This window comes from Anas acuta, chromosome 7, assembly GCF_963932015.1.
Source record: "Anas acuta chromosome 7, bAnaAcu1.1, whole genome shotgun sequence".
Taxonomy (NCBI): domain Eukaryota; kingdom Metazoa; phylum Chordata; class Aves; order Anseriformes; family Anatidae; genus Anas; species Anas acuta.
This window is the reverse complement of record NC_088985.1, coordinates 17,389,403-17,411,297: the sequence shown is the minus strand read 5'-3', so window position 1 is coordinate 17,411,297 and position 21,895 is coordinate 17,389,403. Positions and strand designations below refer to the sequence as shown.

The window sequence follows — 21,895 nt, the reverse complement described above, 5'->3', positions numbered from 1 at the left end:
CAGCATAGCTCTATTTTTGTTGTCCTCAAACAGAATTAGCTAGCAAGAGTAGGGTTGATTCTAATAGGGAAAACCTTTCACTCATGCACACCAAGTACATAAAAGTTTTTGCAAAACAATGGCAGATACCAAGTCTACTATAAAAAAAGACTCAAGTACTTCACTTATATAAAACACTCTACAGCTGTGTTCTCTGATATTATACTTAGAAACACAGTCCCATTTAAAATTTCTGAGTCAGATCAAAGCTAAATAACCCAAATGTGAACGACGCAGATAAGTTGATTTGGGGAGACTAAAGGACATTCCACTGCGTATTACTTTTGTCATCACTGGTGCAAGTATCCACGGTGAGATACAAGTGTATATATATATACACACAGAGACACGTTTTTTATATATATATATATATATATAATTTATATATATGTTTATATATAATTATATGTCAATAGGCTTCCAAGCATAACCAAGACTCTCATGAGGTTTGGTTCTTGTTTCTTTAATCTTGAGCAAACTTCCTTACATGTGAAGAAACTTTGAATTTAATAATTAAAGCGTATTAATGCACCTGCATCTTTTCATGCAACTCAAATATCCCCACGCATTTGTCATGCAAAGCAGAATGTTGATTCAATCTGTATCATACATGCTGTCACTACAAGGAAATGAACAGATGAAGAGACTTCTATGTCCTAATGTCATTCACATGTTTTATGGCAAAAAGTTATTTTCCTTACATGCTACTAATAAAGAATTATTAAATGGGTAATAAAAATTGAATGAAGCGATGCAAGAGAAGAATGAACAATATTACGAAGAATACTATCTATCCTGCCCCTGAAACAGCCTAATTTTTACATATAACTAACATAATGGTGTTTCAAGATTAAACATTAGAAAAAAGAAAGCCATTTATGAGACTATGCCTCTTAAAAACTGTTCAGACTCAAACCAGGATTCTACCTCAAAGAAAAAAACATCCCCATCCCAAACACTTGTCTTTTTGCTAAAAAGACCAATCTTCTTCACAATTAAGTTTTTCAATTTCACAATTTGGAATTTAATTATCTTTGAAAGGAAAACTATTATATAACACTAGGTAATTTCAGATGGTGAGATTATGTTCACCATTTAACTAAATGCAAGCAGAGCATGTAAATTAGGCTGATCTTCCCTATTTGGCTCACCAGGTGGCAGCAAGCTTCTCGACAGTACCAAGTCCTGTTTTAGCATGACCCCAGAACACCACACTCAAACACATTCTGTACTTTCAGGCCTGCTTTTCAGTTTCACTAAAATGCATTCAGATTTCTCAGAGCAGCCGGAACACCTCCCCCAGTCCCCAGCCATCTGTGAATTCTCATTGCATGTCGCAGCACTACAGGTGCTGTTGAGATCCAGCAGCTCAGGGCAGGACGTGGCCAGGTCCCTGGGCCCTCCGGGGGTGCCCACTGAGCCCCATGCAGTGGAGCAGGAAAGCAGTGACTGCTCCAGCTCGAGCCAGGAACCAGCCATACTTTGCTGCTTGCATCCTTCAGCTCACAAAGCTATCTTCCAAGCGTTCTGCTCTTCCTACCCAAGAACAGTCAGGTGACACACACAGCCTTCCCCCCACTTAAAACACCGAAAGCAGAAAACATTTAAAGCAAAACTACTTACGGTTTTCTGGGAGGGAGGATACTTTTTTTTTTTTTTCTCGTCAACAATACAAGAATTAGAGACAGCTGCAGGCTCCACCTTTCAGAAACACAGTAGCAAAAAATGAGTACTTGCTTCCTAAACAGAGGAAGTCCACAGACACAATCCTGTCACCTGAGGGCTTGCTTAAAGGGCAACATGAAAAGTACACAGCAGGAGAAGAGGCTGAAAAAAATTGCCCAGAAATTTTCCTCTACTGCACCTCTGCCTTCATACCTGGCAACAACTACTCATACAACTGATTGTTGTTGGAGAATCAGAGCACTGACTGCTGGACAAGAAGCTGTTCTCTCCAACCACTGCGAGCTCCACACGCAGACTGAATTTGTATTTTTTCTGAGTACACAATTCCAGCTAGTCAGAATAGTAACGGGAACTAAGATCTGAGTATCAGATCATGGATATACTGTCTTGTGAGGCTGAGACGTTTTCATTAGTGCTTATAAGGAGGAAGGTACCATCATAATGTTTGCCATCAGTAGCTCGCGTTTGGTCTGCTCTATCACATCACACATAGACTGTACAGCTCAGTAGTATGGAGGTTGTTTCATAAAAAAACAACTTACCATTTTTTGACTTGATCTTCTGCACACAAACTTTGAGAATAGTTTCCAATCAGAACACATCTGCAATAAAGTAAAATCAGACATTAAAATCCCACTAGTGTCACATTTTTTTCACCTTCATTCTCATCCTGTTCAGCAGCTTGCCCTACATACTTCAAAGACAATATACCAAGAAGACTAGATCAGATAACTGTGCTGACTGTCAAAACAAACAGCCCTCCCCAAAGCAGTCCAAACACACTTCACTAGTGTCTTGAACACTAAGTCAAAGCAACATACAAGATGTGGCTGTGCTTCACAGCCTCTCTATAAACAACTAACACTGTTCTTACATCTCCGTACAAACTAACAATGGATGTCTGCTCTAGCACACAGAAAATGTTCAGGTGCTTAGTATATGAGAAAGAACTCAAAAAGAAAAAAATATCAGGAGTAACACTTTAATTAAATAGCATTTATGGTAAACTAGTTCTTTGCAAGCTAAATCTCACCTCCTAGGCTATATTTTCAATAGCTTAAGTTTTGAACAGTATTTCATTTCAAAACAATTTTCAGAGTCAGAGTCAGATTAGACCTAAATATGCCAAATAAAACCAATACACAATGATAAGAGCCGCAGCCCATGCACAAAATTTATTGTGTGCTACTGTTTATAAAATACTTGAATAGTTCAGAACATGCATAAAATTTCCAACTTAGACAGGGGTATGTACAGATCGTACTTCATGGCAAACAAAAAAAAAAAGGGAGATGAACTCTAGTGACATAAGTTTCAAGTTGTGTTCCAGGGGATGAGAAGGACACGTAGCAAATGTCAAAATATGTAACAAAGTACAGTGGCAATCAGTACAGTCCATTATTTGTGAACAAATTAGCACAGGGCTTCAATTTTTATTTTAACCAAGCAGTCCTGTAGATATCAAAATACATGCAGTCTCAAGTTTACACTTTCACTAATGCCTTAGCAGTTGAACAGAGCAATTGCTTACGCGCTGCTTTGCCTAGAACAAAAAGTATGTCCAATACAGTTTCAATTTCCTTTGCAGCTTAAAAAATAATAAAAAGCTTGCAGCTATTCAGCCCAGTGATTACTAGCTATTTATGCAACTGTAATACTCACAATAAAGTAAAAGTACCCATAACATCTACGTAACCTATAGATGTACATCATAGGTCTATATATTAAATATTTGCAAAATGAAAACATGCATACACAAAATACAATGCCAAGCTTTACAGACTTGATATGAATCAAAATTTACTTAAACAATGTACAAAGTTCAATTAAAAGTACCTTAAAATTAACACTTCCATATTTTTCTTACTTTTAAAATTAGTATATATAATATTTTTTTTTTAAAATTCAAGATGGGGAAGAGTCTTGAAAAAGCTGGGCAAAAATGTTTCTAAATTAAATATTTTTTAAAATCTGTGTTCAAGTAATAAACATTCCTACATAGAAATCTTCTGATAAGCTGTAACTAAAAAATACAGTGAATACAATATAGAATTAGCAACATCTAAGGAGTAAACCTGAGGTCAGCATTTTACAGAATGACCAACTGAGATTTTTTTGGCATTTTTTTTCTATTTAAAATACAGTTTTTGCAGCCTCAGATATTTTAAGACCTTTCTAATCTATTGTTTTAAAGACATTTCATGAAACCGATGTCCATTAATAAATAGTTAGCTCTTAGGGTTGTATTTGAAAGTCTGATTTAAAAAAACAAACAAACAAACGAGCTACCTCTACTGAAAGAAAATCCCATTTGTAAACTTAAAGTGTTGACAACAATAAGCGTAAGATGCTAGTCTAGATGTGCTTTAGTGATAACAGCCCGATTCTCTCCTCAGATCTCTTCTGAAGATGCAGCAACCAGCGATGGACTGTGTGTAAATCCACGAAGCATGCTCCCAGGAGGTCGTGTCACCATGTAAAGAGAGGGGCTGTTGTCTCAAAAGCACGATGGTTTTTCTTCAGCGGGATCAAGTTAGATGGTTTTCCACCTCTTACTAAGTGGTCGCTTCAGCTGATCCCCCTGGCTATTTCATCTGTTGTCACATCAAAAAGCAGTAATCTAGGAATTCTCAGGCAAGACATAAGTGAGTAAACCAGAAGTTGACGTGGTCACTGTGCATTGTTGTTGCCAGTTCCATTGTTTCCATTGGCATTTGTTGTGTTTATAGTATTAATACCATCTTGTTGAAGAGCATCTTTTCTTGGTGGCATTCTCTCATTGATCCTATCCAAACCTTTTGCTTCTTCAAAACTGCAGATTTTATGTTGCGGAGAGAATCCTCGTATTGCTTAACAAAATGCAAATTTGATATGTCAGTAATGGAAAAATAAGTTGAAATCATATACTTTTTCTAATAAATGATGTTTAAAAACAGGTAAGAAATCAGCCAAAGAAATGTGTGGCTCTGTATCTATACTAGGTAAAAGCTAATCTGCTCTCTTAATATGTTCAATGGCTATCATTAGGTTTATAACAAAAAGAACAAAGTATGGCAAATATTCTGCAAGTAGGAATCAAGGCGCTTAAGCCCACTTGATTGCTTCTGCATGTCCCTGGTGTGGCCAGCTCTAAGCACCAATTGCTTCTGCTGCCACGTTCATCAGGCTCATCTTTTAACATCCCCGTTGTCTTCAATGGAATGTCAGTAAGATCTAAGCAGCACAGCAAGTGCGGTGGAGGCAAAGCAGCAAAGGGTTACAAAAGTACCAGGAGATTTATGTCCTGCATACACGTTGATGGCCTGATCCTGCAGTTTTCATGCAGGCAAAACTGCAGGATATGGATCACATTCTGTGCTAATCGTGTGGATGATGGAAATGGACACAACCACAATCACTGGGTTAGCACTCTGTTCAAACAATGGAATCGTTTAAATACGTATGTATTTAAAATACGTATAGAAAATAGGCATTATTTTTCTACTGATTATTTTAATGAATGAGGTCTGTAGTTGAATTTAGACCTGAAAATGGTTGACCACATAGTAAGACTGAAGCCTTTGGGATGAAATAATTCTTTGGAGATTTAAGTACAGCTTTCCACTCACAACAACGGAACCTCTTGCACGTGTGTGAGAGAACAGAATATGGCCCTTGTTTATATTTTTGGACATCTGACTTCCTTAATTAAAAAACAAACAATGCAGTTATTAAATGGTGCTTTGTGACCAAATCAGAATACACACAAAGGTAGCTCTCCCAATTGCTATGCTGTTTGTCATTCACTTCATTGAATATAGAGCAAGAGGGAATTAAAGGGTCTATGAAGAAACTTCAACAATCTGAATTTGAGTACTTGAATACCAAATAATTGGATAGCATTTTACTCAACACTGCTAAAAAAGGATGTATATACAACAGCTTATTTAGCACAGAAGCACTGATAATCCATGGAATTTAATATGCCTTATACTGGCAGGTTAGCCTATATACTGGAAATAAATTTGGTCATCAAATTATGTGCAAAACCCATAGGGAAAAAATTACAGTTGTAAGTCTTGCACTACCAGAACAGTTAGAGGAAGTATTTAAAAATTACGTTCAAAGCCATTAAAAATAGATTTTATGAAAAAAAGCATGCATAAATAACCCTCCTTCAACAGGTAACCCACCCCTCCAACAAACCCTTGCAGTTGAATGCAGAAAAAAAACACACTAAACACTATCATTTTAACGATTTCAAGACAACACCACATATCACAACATGCTATTATACAAAACCTACTGCATATTTCGTAAAAACAAACAAAAGACCCCAAACCCCAAGAATATCCCTAAAATATTAAAAGATAATCATCATCCTGAAGCCAGAAATGAATGTTACATGTCAAAGGGATGAATCAATACAGTTGATTCATCTCTGCTTGTGCAAGTTGAAAGTAAAACACACCCACACAGAGTACTTTTGAATTCCCTCCCAGACACCACAGATCTCTGCCAATGGCAAAGACTCTGATCATACCTTTTTCAGCCTCAATTGCCTCTACAGTGGCTGTACAGAAGTGAGCAGATGCATGCAAAATGAATGAGAAAGATGAAGAGTGTAATATCGCATAGCAGAAAAGGCAATGATCAATTTAATATAGTATGCTACGCCAGATTAGATTACAATTATTTAAAATTATAATTAAGGTTTTGGGGGTTGTTTTTAATCTTAAAGTGAAATTTCTCCTACATTTTAACTATTACAATTTATCAACTAAAAGTATATCAAGAGAAACACTAATTACTGGAACTTCATTTATGGTTTTAAATGCACATTTCTAAAATATATATATATATATGTATTTTAAAGGCAGCAACATAAAATCTCAACTAATGTTAAAGTTGTGGTATGGTTAAAAAGAAAATCTATGAGATTACCCTTTCTGATGATTAAAATATATTACTGAGCTTCATTAAATTACCAGGAAATATGCAATAAATACAATACTGTCAGTGTTCTAATAACATGTTTTTCTTGTTATGGCTAGCTCCCTGAGGTTAAACTAGTCATTCAATTTCTCACCGTATTTTATGCTTAAATGTGTGTCTCTGAGAACTGAACTGTGAAATTCAAACCATAAAAGACAAATTTAGCAAGTGATATTTACAAAGCCTCATAAATTGTTCAGTTGAATCCACAACAAAGTCTAGATCAGGAAGAGCTCTGGATTTAACAGTCTTGGTGGATAACTTTATGTGGATAGGAATAAAAACCTGGTTTACTCTGTTTTTTGAACTAAGTAACCACGACAAATGCTGTAATGTAGTAGGTGTAAGATTTTTCCATTGTTTATTGTTTTAGATCTAAAGTCAAAGCTATAACATAAGGCTATTAGGATAGCAAAATCATCTTCTATTGGACCAGACAAATAAACCACTTATAACTAAGATCTAAATAGTAGCTAAATTTAAATAATGGTAACAACTTTTTACCTCCCCTACTATTTACCATGCCTCTTAATCTCATAAAATAATATTCTTTAACAAAAAATTGTATACATAGTTGTAAACCTACTTGCGTGGTGCTTGATACAGATTAATAACAATGGATATCATTAAGGAGTATTCAAGCAAGTGTTAGGCAAACTATTTAAATTAAGAAAATTTTAATAAGAAGAAAATTTTAAATTTAGGTTTGTGCTTAGTATGTGCTGAAGAATAGAATTCTTTAAGGTGAATTAAAAGCTTAGTACTTCTAGTTTCCTACTGAGCATAAACCAGACACAGCAGATGTATCGTCAACTGCCTACACTCTGCCTTAACCTATTACATCAAATTATCATTTCCACTGAGATGCTCTAAAAAATAAAATAAAAAACTTGAATTCCTAATAAAATAATATGGAATATGTTAAGGGTAATGCAGTGTTTTAATTTTTACATACTGCATATTCCCAGCTGCCAAAAAAAATAAAAATAAAAAAATCTTGTGCAAATCTAAAGAGGCAAGGGGAATCCCAATTATATCAAAAAGCCACTTGAACAGATCACTATTTATGTTTACATTAGTGAAAAAGCTTTCTCAATTTGTAAAAAATAATTATTTTAGAAAGTTACCAAATACATATATTTATACTATAACCAATTTGCCATGTAAATATAAAACTACATCAGAAAAACCACCTCTTTCCACCATTTCCTGTTACCCGTGAAGTCTTTGTTTTCAATCTTTTCCTGAAAAGATCACGAATACTAATTTATCTCTGTAAATTATGTAGCTTCATAATACAGATTTTAAAATTTACTCCTAATTCATTCTACTTTTATCACTACCTTATCTCCAAAATATATCTTGGAATATACAATGCACTGAAGAAAAGATAACTTCCACCTTGACATAAAAGAACAAACTGACTGGAAAATACAATACTTAAAAAACACACTGTAAAAACTCAATTTGGAATATAATTTTGTTGGATTCTCTTTTGCAGGTACCTCTAAATTAAAATGATATCCTTGATAGATCCTCATAAATCTAGAAAAAATACTGCATCATATTAATATATTTTATAAACATGAACTCTTCATTCTGAAAATTCTCACTTTCCCAGCAAATTTTAAGCATTTCCATTCTCAACTCCAACTCTCGCCCTGTTTTACTTAGGAGACAGATCTGATATAAAGTCAAAAAAAAAATTCTCATTGTCACTCTGACTAATAGTAACATTAGCAATGACTCTGATCAAAAAGTATTTGTGTAATTAAACTGATTTCTGTCGAAGTATTAAAATTTTAAATTTAGGCTTGTGGCTTTTTACGTGCTGAATAAGGCTTTTTAGGGTGGTTTTGTTGTTTTAAACAAAGGTTGATTATTTCAGTTAATAGTTCACTAAGCAATGATACTTAAGGGTGGTCATTAACATTTGAGATTCTATAACGTAAGTAATGTAATTAATCAAAACCATAAATCCAGAGTTTATAGAGACATATCAAAGGCTATAATCTCTCAAAGTGTATTTTTATCCTAGTAAAATGAAGCTCTCTAGAAATAATTTTTGATTGTTTTTCAAAAAATATATCCACGTGTTTCTAAAAAAAAAAAAATAATCAGATATTGACTCCTTCTATAGGATGTAGTTTTACACTGGTTTTCAAAATTGTCTTTGTTTAATGTTTTCACTGCAGTTAGAATTTCTATTTTACCCTCAGAATTCTCTCTTTTGCAGTAAGAATCTGTTCAACCATTTCCCATAAAGCAGTTGTATTTGATTAACATTTTTGGTGCCCTTCTCTGCATCCCATCAATGCCAACAAGCTTCACTCCTATGAGAATGGCCTCTATCTTACCAAAGACAGCAGGCATGGTTGAACAAATTCTTGAAACAGTATTGGTATAGGCAAAGATTTAGCACAAAACACGTTATTGACATTAAGAATTTATTGTGCTTACTGATGCTTCAAAATAAAATACTATTCCAATTCAGATTTTACTACCCCAATAGATGAAGCTGGATCTGAACATAATCCAATTCAGAGCAACTAAGACACCATTAATGCAATACATATGCAATGTTTGCATATATTTTGGCCTGATAAAAAAAATTCCGCCCAGATCTCTAGAGGAATGTAGACATACACTCCAATTTCTTATAACTTTCTCAGCTTCTTAGAGATTTACTGGGAAACAGCCCACATAGATCTTCGTGAATTTTTTCATGAATAAAACAGGATAAGCAAAAAGAGTACGACAATGAATATTATTTATTTTCCCAAATCTAGGGATTTGAGATAAGTTATTGATAGTATATTGATCAACACACTACAATATACTTCAAGAAGTAATTAAAAATTTGTAATACAAAAATCATACTATGCTATCAGTGACCATATTTCGCCAAGAATATGTATTCACTGGTATTGTGAAGGCTTAGTAAAGTATCAATTAGTAAAGTTTTATTTTATTTTTGGTTTACTTTTAGTTTTGCAGTTGAGCATAGCAAATTTGAAAACTTCTTTTTGAAAAACGAGACAGTAGAATTCATATCGGTAAAAAGAAGTTACTGCAATTTAAGGAGAACTAACAGCATGAGTTATTTTGAACAATCAACATGATTAAACAAATGAGGTATATTAATGTAATGCTTCAAGGAATATTGCCATTAAAAATTCTAGTAAAAAAAAAAAAAAAACACCCACAAAAATCCAAAATGCATTTTGCATACTTTCCAAATGACCCACATTTTCAATAACGGTACAAAGTTTTATTTAAAAAAAATTTTCTAGTCAGTTTGATCCTCTCTAATATTTGCAATGCAACATGGTTTTAAATCTCTTAAATGAATGAGAGGAGTACAAACTCTTTTAAGCATATAAAGTAACTTATTAAACAATGAAAATTAAAACTAGGACATATGCTTTTGGAAAAGTTGGATGAATTAGGAAACAAACATCACTTCTTGTTATAGACATTCACAAAACAATCACATACACACACTGGACATATAAACTTACTTGCAGACATTATATGTCCACTGAGAAATGACTTAAAATGTGACATTCATGTTTCAAAGCTATAAGAGAACAGCTTTGATAGTTTAATAGAAAATGTAGTGAAAGGGTTTAAAAACAAAAAAACGCTACATAGAAAATTTAAAAGTATACACGTAAATATCCTAAATCCCAAAATGAGAAAAGCAGCAACTCTTGGAAAAAATGGTATTCAGCACATCAATATATCACAGTCTTTCAACTGCTATAAAATTAATTGGTCAAATATGACATTTTTATACGTTCTATTAAAACCTAAGATTGGCAAATAAAAATATCTTTTGATATATCTTTTGTCATTGAATAATTTATGTTGAGTGCTGCTGATAGGAAGTCCAGTTTCAGATGGATATATTTTAGTTATCCACCGCTGTGAACAGAAACCTGGACTTCATTTTGTAATATATTTGGTACAATCTCACAGTGTTCTTCCTAAGCCTAGCTAATTGTTTATGGGCCTTGTGAAAAATATGATCCAATGATTCAACAAACTAAAAAAAAAAGAAAAGCCTTTTACAAAATATTCAATGAGCCAGATTACAGGTATATTTTGTATAGAGTTCTTTTTATTTTCATGCAAAAAATATATGCACACTTAATAACACCCTTTTATTTTGATTTATTTACAAGTTTTAAATTCAATCCCTTTATTCTCAACTGATTTTATAACAATTACTGAATACTTTTCAAGTACATTATTGTTCAAAATGCACAGACAATGTGCAGCAGCAAATGCAGCAAACCTCAAAAACAAGGTGCTACAACATTGCTTCTACATCAAGAGACAGACAAGTGTCTGGGATAGTGGTTTAATTTTAACACTTATACAGACATACATCTATACCTAGAGAGAGACAGACAGATCTAAGAAAGCAGCTACATCTGCAGAGGAAGGAAACAGCATGTTACAAGGACAATTCAGGGAGGTCAATTATACATAGAACATTTGACAAACAACATAGAGAACAAACTTTGGCATTAATTACCAGGGTACAAAACGTAGCACATTTCAATCTATCAATGGAGTGTAATATGGAACTCTGCAGCCTGTAGTTGTTTGTTAAGATTAGTATCAGTGAGAATTTGATATCGTCAATGAAAATACTAATACATAATAAAATCATTTTAATGGAAAGCAGACAAGTAAGGATGCAAAATTACATTGTAATTCTTGTATCTTTAACAACCAAATACCTTAATATCAGATTTATAAGGTCACTCCACCTGAGACATCTGCATCACCTGAAAAATTGTAAACTACGGAAGCTTGAAGTCTGAAAAATGTGGCCTGACACGGCTGAACTCAATTGCTTTTAGTTTTATACCCTGGTTAAGTATCCATTTCACATTGCCTGATTAACACATAACACTATGCTTATTTCAGCCGCTAAGACAAGAACTGAAAAGCATAAGAAACTCCCTGCATGCATTATGTGTAGTGTTAGCAAAAGAGTGAGATGTGCCCCAGTCCATCTGAGGCACAGCAAGTTGCATAACATCATTACCACTTTGCAGGGTCTGTCGTCCTCCGGCCAACACTCCACTAGGTAACATTCCAGTGGGAGTCAAACCCTTGAGTGTCAGCACACTTTCACTCTCCTCCCTGGTGTAAGAAAAAACAGTACAAAAAACTTAAGTACCTGCTCATGAAACCTGTATTAAAGCAAAATAAGGAACTGGGAAAGGGACAGCCTGTTTTTGCTGTCCTTTATCCATGTCAAGGTTTACAAGAATTCAAATTTAATCAACAACAAATTCAATTTAATCATCAACAAATATTTCTATGCCATACTATTCTTTCCTGTCTAGGAGTTATAAACACTGATTACTTCTGAAATAACTTAGAAGCAATTATTCGCATGCAGGTCCATTAATTTTGAATGCCTCATGAGGTACTGTGCATAACTCAGTGCCATAAAACAACCCACAATTTCACTGAACGTGTCTGTGCTTCAGGAGATACCAACTTCAAAAAAAATAATCCCTATTTGAACAATTATAGTCTGTGGAAAGCTACACACACACACACACAATACACGTACTGTAACATACTACTTCTATTTTGTGTAAATGTGATCATGAAATCTCTAAATCTAGATCAGTAGGAGAAAACGTTATTTTTAAAAGCTGGAAGCAAACAAACAAGAGAGTCCCAAACCAGCAACTAACCTCCTCCTTCCCCCACCCCAAACAACAACAACAACAAACAACACAAACAAACTAAGTCCTGAACTTTCAGTTATGACAGAAATTTTCCCAGCCAGCCCAGATCTTCTCCTTCACACTTTTGATTTCAGTATGTTGCCTTTCCAACACTTACAGTTAATGCCTGGGCATGTCTCAAAAATAACTTAAAAATATTTTTTTAACAAAAACACCAACATCGATGGGGTGCATCGATATGTAAAGTAAGATTCTGATACACAGTGACCTCTTTGAAAAACATTTGGTATCTATTACTGTGGAACAGAGATTTGTTTTCCTAATATACAGATTAAGAGGGGTTTTAGGAAAGCAGAAACCACCCAAGTACCTGAGAACAGAGAAGACTCTTGCCATCTTGCCAATTGCACGAATTTTGTTTCTGATTATTTCTTTCCGTGCTGCAGCTGTACCTACTTTCAATGGAATAAGAGAGAGTCTCAAGCTCATCGATATTTACAAAGCCACCATTTTACAGCATATCAAATTCAATACAACTGTTTAAATTCAGTATTATTCACAGGAGGCCAGTACCCAAACACTTACAAAACACCACATTATAAAATTCTGGCTTCAGAATACCACCAAAACCATCATCACCCTCTGTGTCCACAAAACACACACAAAAAAAGTTTAGGATGTTCACAATGATTTGCTAAAGCTAGCAAGCATCTAAATTACTGTCATTACAACAGAGTAACTATCATAATTCATCTGCCTAATTTTATGCATGAAATTATTCACTGACATCTGTGTTTATTAAGACGTAGCTATGTAGCTCAATACAGAAGCCAGATATTAAAGCCACAAAAAAAAAAAATAGTTGCTAATTCTTACACAGCTGTCCATGAGAAAACAGTTTTTGATTTGCTGGTTTTTAAGTCAACTTCCCAAAACATACACCTGCACGAACTAAAAATCAAAATAAAATGCCAAAGAATTGCAGTGTTACCTCCCTTACCAACTAATTCTATGTTCTATATATCATCTTAGGTTTGCATCACTTGCAGAAATTACAAATACCAAAGATATGGAGTAAATACTGCATATTCCACAGAGCAGAGAAATACCATTTGTGATAGATAAAAGTGAAGACAAAATTCTGAAAGGAGGCTTTGGGTTTGGAACGAAAGCTACCTTTGCCTGCACTGATATTATAAAAACAGAAGTGCCTTTCTTCAACACTGGTTTTTGTTTTGTTCAATGTATAATAGTCAAAGTCATCCTCCTTTCCTTTTGCGGACAGCCCAGGTCCCCTAAAAAAGTATAGGCAGATGAGGAGATATCAAAACAGCACAACAGTCAACCTTGTCAGACCACCACTTCAAGAACGCAAAAGGCCTTCTGTTGAAGAAGAGTGAGTGGACTTCAAATCCTGAACACCAAACCAAATGAAATACAGAAGATAAGAGCACATTGGGGTAAACAACAACAGCTACAAAAATCCACACGAAAAGGAAAACGTGTAGTAGAGACAAAGAAAAAAAAGGCAGGAAGACAGGAAGAGACGACCTTTGTATGAACATGATGAAAGAATTCTGGGGTAGAACAAATCTCTTAATCCATTTAAATGAAATATAACCAGAAGCTGCTGAGTTACATTTTTTTTTTTTAGACAAAGAACAACTTTAACGAACTGCAGACATCAAACAAAAAAAAAAAAAGAAAAAAAAGGAAGCCAATGAAAAAAATGAGGATAGACTGAATAAAAAAAAAAATCAATGTTTACTGAAAATAACTCAGCTTAAAAGTTACTTTTTAATATTCTATATGTTTTCACTTTCTCTCTCTGAACACTATTAAATAACAGCTTGATGATCTGGAATGAGAAAGCTTTTTCAGAGTTTTTGTCAAAGTTAGTGGCAGATAAGGGACCATACACCTTCCATGCAAGTCACTCAGTTTTCTTCCCACCTACAACTACTTCTTGAAGGCTACACTGCTGCAGAGCCGTAACATCCAGGGTGAGAAGATTACAGGCAGTGCTAGGGCCCGTATTTCTACTCTGGCAGGTCACTATGCCATAAAAAGAGAAATGCTGGTCTATGGTATTACGGAGAATGCATTACTCCAGGAGGCAGCATTGCACAACATCTAGCCACTGAATCCTGGTTAGTTCAGAGAACAGTCAAGTAGCATCTGCCTGGAGAAGAAAGTCTTGATCTCACCCTAAATTAGAGGGGATCCGACAAAGAACTCTCCCATTGCCCATTCCTAATGCTTGCACAAGAAACAAGTTCTGAAATGCTCATACTATTATGCTCCAAAGAATTAATATAAACTTTCCAAGTATCCCTATAACCAAATGTACTCCCAAATACTAGAAGTACTCTCTTGAAGTGGCAAATATATGCAGAGAGCAAACTGACTATTAGGTAAGTAATGGTCAGAAGAATTTTCCTGCACAGAAAAATTCTAAATATCTACCCTGGGATTTCAGAAAAGCAGGTGATATGCTATGAATTTAAATTAGTAGACAACTTCTGAAATTTTGCATCAAACCATTTTCAAAATTGCACATACAAAGTATCTTTTTAACATCTCAGTTGAAGGAAACTAAAGTTCTAGACAAGCCAGGTTTTGGAACACTGTAAACACATTCCATGCACAATCTTAAAAAATGCTTACAACTAAATTATTAAAAATCAAGACAGACAACTGAATGCTCCCTACACATGCAGGGCCAAAGATAAAGATTTAGAAATAGGTAAGAGAATGAAATTCTACAAAGAAAAAAAAAAAGAAGGAATGGAAGAAAGGAGGAAAAAATTCATGCACAGAAAGACAGATGTCTTGGAATATGACTTCTGATAACAAAATTCACAAACCTTTACAAACATCCCATTAAAACGGGTAATAAAATAAAGTGCTGTACGTCTTTCAACACAAAGATATTTTCTGCATTAATACTTGTACTAGCAGGTTCTATGAAGTCATATTTCAAAACATTCCTACTCTGTCTGGTCTGTACCTTTTTTATTGCCATATATGAGTCGCTCTTCAGATGGAGAGTCCAGAAAAAAAGGAAGTGAACGATGGAGAAAAAGGTGAGTGAGACAAATAAAATAAAGATATTTAACTTGGCAGTGGAAGGAATGGAGAAGAAATGTGAAAAAAAAAAAAAAGAAAATGGAAAATTGCAACGCTTAAAAATGTTTTCTTTGAACAAGAAGTGGAATTGTAGAGTGTGTTTTAAAATTTGATGATAAACAAGTGAAAGCTTGAAAAGTCAACAGTTAAAAAAAATAATTCACATAGAAAGATAAAGCATAGACAGTACCTAGGTGGCATTAAGACATACGCACCAAGCAAAGAAATTGTTAGAGACAGAAAAATAATTCAAATTAGGAAACTGCATCTGCTGTACTGTATTGTACCGCATTGCCTGTAAGACACGGCATATGCAATCAACTGATGAGCGTACTTTTATACTGGACAACCTAAATCCTAGCATCCCAGAAAACCACCACACACTATATACTGCAAATGTTTGGTATAATTGTTTTATGTTCAATTCAGTACGATTACTTTCATCAAAAACAAATTCACTGTTTGCAGAATCACATTTGAAACAATTTCTAATTTTTTATGTAAATGACAGCAAAGTTCAAGTGGCTCATAACCAATGCATTCCTATATAAAACACACAGCTACTTTAGAACACCACAATTCTGCTACTAGATTTTAACATAGTAACTGCTAAACATTAAGAATTGGACCACATCTCTAATATCTTTACAAATGATCTTTAGTGTTTCTCAAAGGCTGCTGAAACTTTTCTTCTTCCTACACTGTCATCAAACCATCCAACAAATTAATTCTCTTATTGGACAGAATGAAGCAAGTCTGAAAAACTTTCAGGTGTGATGTTAAGCACTACCGTAGGAAAAAAAAAAGTATGATGCACTGTCTCAATGCTATGTACCTCTTGATCACCATCTTAATCTCATTGCAAACATCTCCTTAACAATCCACTGTATCATAGTTTACAAGATGTTACCATTTATTACATGAATATTTGTTATACAATGCACACAGATCTAACTATCATGCTTGAAGCTCAAACACCAAGATTTAAACGCATTTCATACTTCAAGTCTATAGTCTATATATACTTTGCCACAAGAAATACTGTATCTGGTTTTTGCCTCTATCAACTCTTCACTGAAGAGCAATCATTAAGAAAATTAAGAGCTTATAATAAATTTATTCTAGATAATTAATGTCCAATTTAGATGTTTATTAATTGTATACATCAGACGATGTAGTTCTGCAAAGTAAGTTTAGTACATTTTAAATACTAACGTTTAGTTATGTTTTCAAATAAAGTGCCAACAAATTCTGGGAATTCTTCACAAAGCTTCAGCTTTCAGTACAGAGTACGTATGATTTTTTGCAAAGGATACAATTACTGCTTCTTGATGACAAACATGAAAAAACAATTCCCTTCCCTTCCCTCCCCCAGAATTCTCAACACCTAAGGAAAAATTTGACAGCAATTTTCTTCAAATTTCAGGTAATAAATTGTACCACTATGCCAATTACTGTTTCACATGTGTTTTCCATTAAAAAAACAAAAACCAAAAAACACTAAAGTTAATCCCTACCGTCAAATTGATCTTCTCCCTCTGTCATCAGTTCATCATCAGAACAAATGCTCAAAACATTCACCAACATTTCTGTAACTGTATATGAAAAAAAAATAATTAACTGCTTGAAGAATTTTAGATATTTCCAAGCATATAAGATGTAACTCGTCACCAGCAACTGTAGTGAATGAACTTCCCACCTCCTAAACTCTGCTCACTAATTTAGTCTCTAAAATATGTGGTTTTCTTGATGTGCGCTGTCACAGAATTTTAAAAATTCACAAAAAAAAAAAAAGCCAGAAATTACACCACCTACCAAAGAACACTGCACAGCTTTCTCTCCTATCTTACAAGGAGTTCATTTAGATAAGAATTCTCTTCTTGTGCATTAGTATTTTTACATCAGGGTAAGTCTTTATTTGAAGTAAATTTTATGCAAAATTTACTTAAATAGGAAAATATTTGGACAGCTCAAAATTAGGTATAAAAGGTGAAAACTATTTAATCTCTGGCACCTGCAGGCATTTAGCAGAAGCAGTGAAGCAGAAAAATATTATGGCATAAATATGGTGCAAACTCTGTGTCTTTTCAAACTCTCCTTGAACATTGACATAGAGGATACACAAACTTGTTTCAAAAATCTTACATTTTCTACCTCCAGGAATCTCCTTATTCTACCACTCAATCTTTCACACATGCATCAGCCTTTTCCTTAAAACAGTTAAGTTTCCCCTTCCTCCTAGAGGGCTTAGTAACTTACTCCAGAAGTTCAATCAGGTGTTTAAAAACCTTGTAATTTCTTGTCTGCATTTATTCATGACTAATTTATACAGTCCAGGCATTATCTGCTATGCTATTCGTTACCATTCTTGCAAGCTACTCTCTACTTTACTGAAGAAGTACAAAAAATAATTCTTATTTTGATCTGTTCAATGTAGACCAAACAATATTGGCACCATATCTTTCATTGAAAGTTGAAGTATGCACGTGTCCAAAGATCATGACAAATTACAAGATCCATTATTCCAGCAGTCTTAGGCATACAGTGGGGCAATGAGGAACTTACTTAATAGTTCTTGGTGTCTCATTACCAGTATTATACAAAAGTAAAATAAACAACATTAACATTTTCAATGGCAAAGGGTTATTTACTGCATCATCAGGCAAGAGAAACAAACAATCTCCTTTCAAACATCAGGTCCCTTAGTTTAAAAATCACCAAAAAAAATGTTGAAAGGACTAACCATTATAAAAAATGTCTAAGCTATTTGCTTGTATCTGCTCACTAAGGACAACATGAAGACAACATGAACAAATCTAGAATCCTGGGTCTGTATGACTCTTAAATGAATTATCTCTAGAGTATTTTGCAAAGAAATACAGAGAGCTTTCCAGATCTTCTTTATGAAAAGAGTAGTTCCTGTCATGGAGACATTTTAAATAGACCCAAATAACCTCTAACCTCATTGCTTTTTAACTGAGGACTACTTGGAGTTCTAGTGTCCTAGATTTAGAGTTATTAACTCTAGAGGGGAAAAAAGTGGACCTGTGCTAAATTACCTTTTATAAGAAAAGATTATAACTGAAAAGAGTTATTTTAATGAAGGTCAATCTGTTATAGCTACCTAATAAAATTAAAATTTTACAGGAACATCTCAACATAGTTTACACCTATAACTATACAAGATTAATTATTATATATAACCTAGCCTTTTGTAGAATATGAACACCTTTCATATTGACTTCAAATGAAGTTCAAAGGTATATCCTAACAATGCAGGTATATATACACTCAATGGAAATTATAATTTGTATTAACACTTTTCCTTTATTAGATCCAGGTTATCTTGACCGAAACAGCTGAAGAAAACAGCCAAAACTGAAGGACATGTTTTACTTCAGTCTACCTTTTCCCACACATATTATCTTTATGTCCCAAAAAAACCCTCATCAGGGTCAGCTTAGCAACCAAATTTTCTTCCTAATCAAGCATCCAGGAAGTCTACCCAATAAAGACAAATGCAGATAACCATCTTCACAAAAATAATGAAATTAATCTTTACTTGGTAAATATTAAAACAAACAAAAAACCCAAGCCAAACAAAAACAAAAGGAAACAAATAAACCCTTCACAACAACAAACTGGGAGATACAGAAAAGAAATTAATTTGGTGTGTAACTCTTGCATACCTTTTTCTCCAACAAATGGCAAGGACCATGTAAAAACATCCATAAAATTTGGTAGCCAGTAAGGATGAGGAGAACAATTGAACTGACGAATATTCATCACATTGTTTTCATATTTTAATACAGCAGCTAAAATAAAATTCAGACATTTTGGAAAGACTGTTTAAAACTTGCAAGTATCACAAATGTAAAAACACTTTTATACTACAGACAAAATAAAAGCAGAGATACTCCATTCTCTTTCTTTCACAGTATTTAAATGATAGATTTCTAGTGGAGAATTTTGGATTGTATTTTACTGTGATTACTGCAGTTTAAAGTACTGTTACTTATCAGTTTAGTCCTGTACTATCCCATTAAAAGTCTACAATGAACAATGATTTCAAGAAGTCCTGAAAAGGATTTTAAACAAAATCCTAACTCAGAACAGCAGCATGCCCAGTCTCAGGTTTTACTCTTGGCATGTGTCTTCCCGCACTGGAACATGAAGTCTCAGAATGCAGGCTTACAGAGTGGAATAAAGCCAGGGAAATCTAAAAAAAAATCAGGGAGAAAGTGCAGAGAAACAAAACAGGAAAAAAAAAAAAAGCATTCCAAGGCTAAATAAGCCTTGACTGCACTTTTCCATACTTAAGCTTGCACTACACTGGGAATAGCTGAGGGGGAAAAGATTCTTAAAAAGTGATATCCACGAAGATGGTGGAAAAACATAAAAAAAAAAAAAAAAAAAACAGTTGAAGCTCCTTTACTTTAAAATGCAAGTAACAACAGCTCATCTTTCCCTCTATGCAGTTAATCACCCTACATAAATGGTATGGGTTGGGTGAGTGAGAGTTCTTCGGAGGTGAGCGGGAGAAAATTCAATGTATTGTATAGTAAATCATATTCAGTAATATTCATTCACAGTTAAGTTCTCTGTAATTCTGACTTTTATGTCTTTCTCTGCACTATTAAGCATGTCTCCTGTGCAACTTTATACTGCATCTCTAACAGAGTATGGACAAAAATTGTTTGACACCTCCCTAATAACATTTCCAAAGGTGATCAGTATTTAGATCAATATTTGCTGTTCCCTGATCTCCCAGACACAGCCACTGTTGTCCTGTAAGATCACAGAACATGTATCTTCCATGTCTTATTTTCTTCCCTGTGACTACCTATTATTTATAAGCACAGGGGGTTTTGTCCATTTCTCTTTCCTCACCAAGGTACCTACCACAATTGACTGTCCTGGATTTCATCCACATGTAATTTCTTCTGTCCATAATTAAAGACTCTCAAATGCCATGATACACAACATGAACTACCTCATGCACATGCTACTTACCAGTGCCTTCTCCCTTCCTTACTTTAGTTCACAAACTAAAGACAACCAGAGGAGTGAAAACTCACAGCACTGCAAAGCCTTGCCTGACTGGAAAACACCAGGTGATGCGTTTTTAAGTATTAAATAGCAACAATTTTTACAACAGAAACTTCTGCCCACATGTCAGCTCCAAGGTACTCTTACATGAGACTGTAATTTATGTCATGTGTGTTACTTCACAACACAATTTTCATTCAGGATTTCTTGGTCCTTTAATTTCTTAACTGGCAGAAAAATGTTGACATTAGATGACTTATGTAGTAAGACATTTATTTTAACAACACGTTTTTATTTCAGCATTGCATACAGATATTAATTACAAGTTCTTACCTTTATTATTGTAGACATCAAGGTAATTAGGTGCTGAAAAAATTGTTATTAATGATGGGAACCCTGTAGTTTGACTTTTCCTGTACATTCTATAACTGTAAAACCAAACAGATTATTTTACACCTTACAGCAATAAGCAATTATTTTTATATTTTGCACTGTGAATAATTTCTTGAAGGAATGTACTTACCCTGCATCTTGTGCTTCGTGTGCTCTAATGATTGACAACAAATTATTATTTTGCAAAAATTCACAAACTGCTGGATAGCTGTGAAATGAAAACAATCGTGAGTAAAAGAAACCCTCTATCAAATACACAGGAAGACTTAGCATGAACATATTAAATAGATCCTTGTATACTCTCACCTATAAAAGTATGAGCATCCTCTGACCGTATTGTGACTGAAGTGCTCTGGTGAACTTTCATTTCCAAAATCTTCTGAAGGATCTGACCACAGTAAGTCACACATTGGTCCAAATGCTGGAGGCTCTTTGAATCTATCTAACTGTTTGAGAAAAAGCAAGAGCATAAAGATTCTTTAAATATTAAATCTGTAAGTTTTACACATTTGTTAGACTACATATCCATCAATACCAAGCATTTACAGAATAAAACCCAACCATATCAAAGAGAAATAGGTTCTGTATATTTTTTCCTCTCCTCGTCATGAAATAAGGCAGAGGCATGCCAAAAGAACCAAACCTGTTAAGAGCAATAGGATTTATTAGTTGTAAGGAGAAAAGAGAGAAATTCCAGACTGATGGATATGTGTAATATAAAGTCAAGTTACAGACAAGGAACTAGATGGTCCTTTTTCATGCACATGCCGTATCTACCAATCTGGAGACACTACCAGGAATTAGCAAAGAGAAACAGTACAGAAAACAAGAATGGCAAAAGAAAAGCATGAATAATTAGCACTGACTAGAATAAAGTAAATATATACAAAAAACTCAAACCCAAA

At 34.2% G+C, this 21,895-nt stretch overlaps 1 protein-coding gene across 9 annotated transcripts in view; it reads right to left on the bottom strand.

Moving 5' to 3' along the window:
* The window catches only part of PPP3CB (protein phosphatase 3 catalytic subunit beta), a 51,707-nt gene that overhangs the window by 4,154 nt on the left and 25,658 nt on the right, over positions 1-21,895 (bottom strand). For 2 of the 9 annotated variants that reach the window (XR_011098683.1, XR_011098682.1), the window contains exons 6-15: positions 21,297-21,436; positions 21,121-21,198; positions 20,931-21,025; positions 19,238-19,363; positions 17,066-17,143; positions 15,430-15,456; positions 12,790-12,874; positions 11,762-11,859; positions 2,268-2,327; positions 1,663-1,740 (exon numbers count right to left, since the gene is read on the bottom strand). Coding sequence is in view for 7 of the 9 variants with exons in the window: in XM_068689590.1 (XP_068545691.1) it covers positions 4,396-4,574; positions 6,248-6,277; positions 11,762-11,859; positions 12,790-12,874; positions 15,430-15,456; positions 17,066-17,143; positions 19,238-19,363; positions 20,931-21,025; positions 21,121-21,198; positions 21,297-21,436 (936 nt within the window). In the remaining 2 variants the exon portion in view is untranslated. Of the gene's footprint in view, positions 1-1,662; positions 1,741-2,267; positions 2,328-2,874; positions 4,575-6,247; positions 6,278-11,761; positions 11,860-12,789; positions 12,875-15,429; positions 15,457-17,065; positions 17,144-19,237; positions 19,364-20,930; positions 21,026-21,120; positions 21,199-21,296; positions 21,437-21,895 lie in introns of those variants that run through there. The other 7 variants (XM_068689590.1, XM_068689597.1, XM_068689594.1 and 4 more) reach the window with 6 other exon arrangements.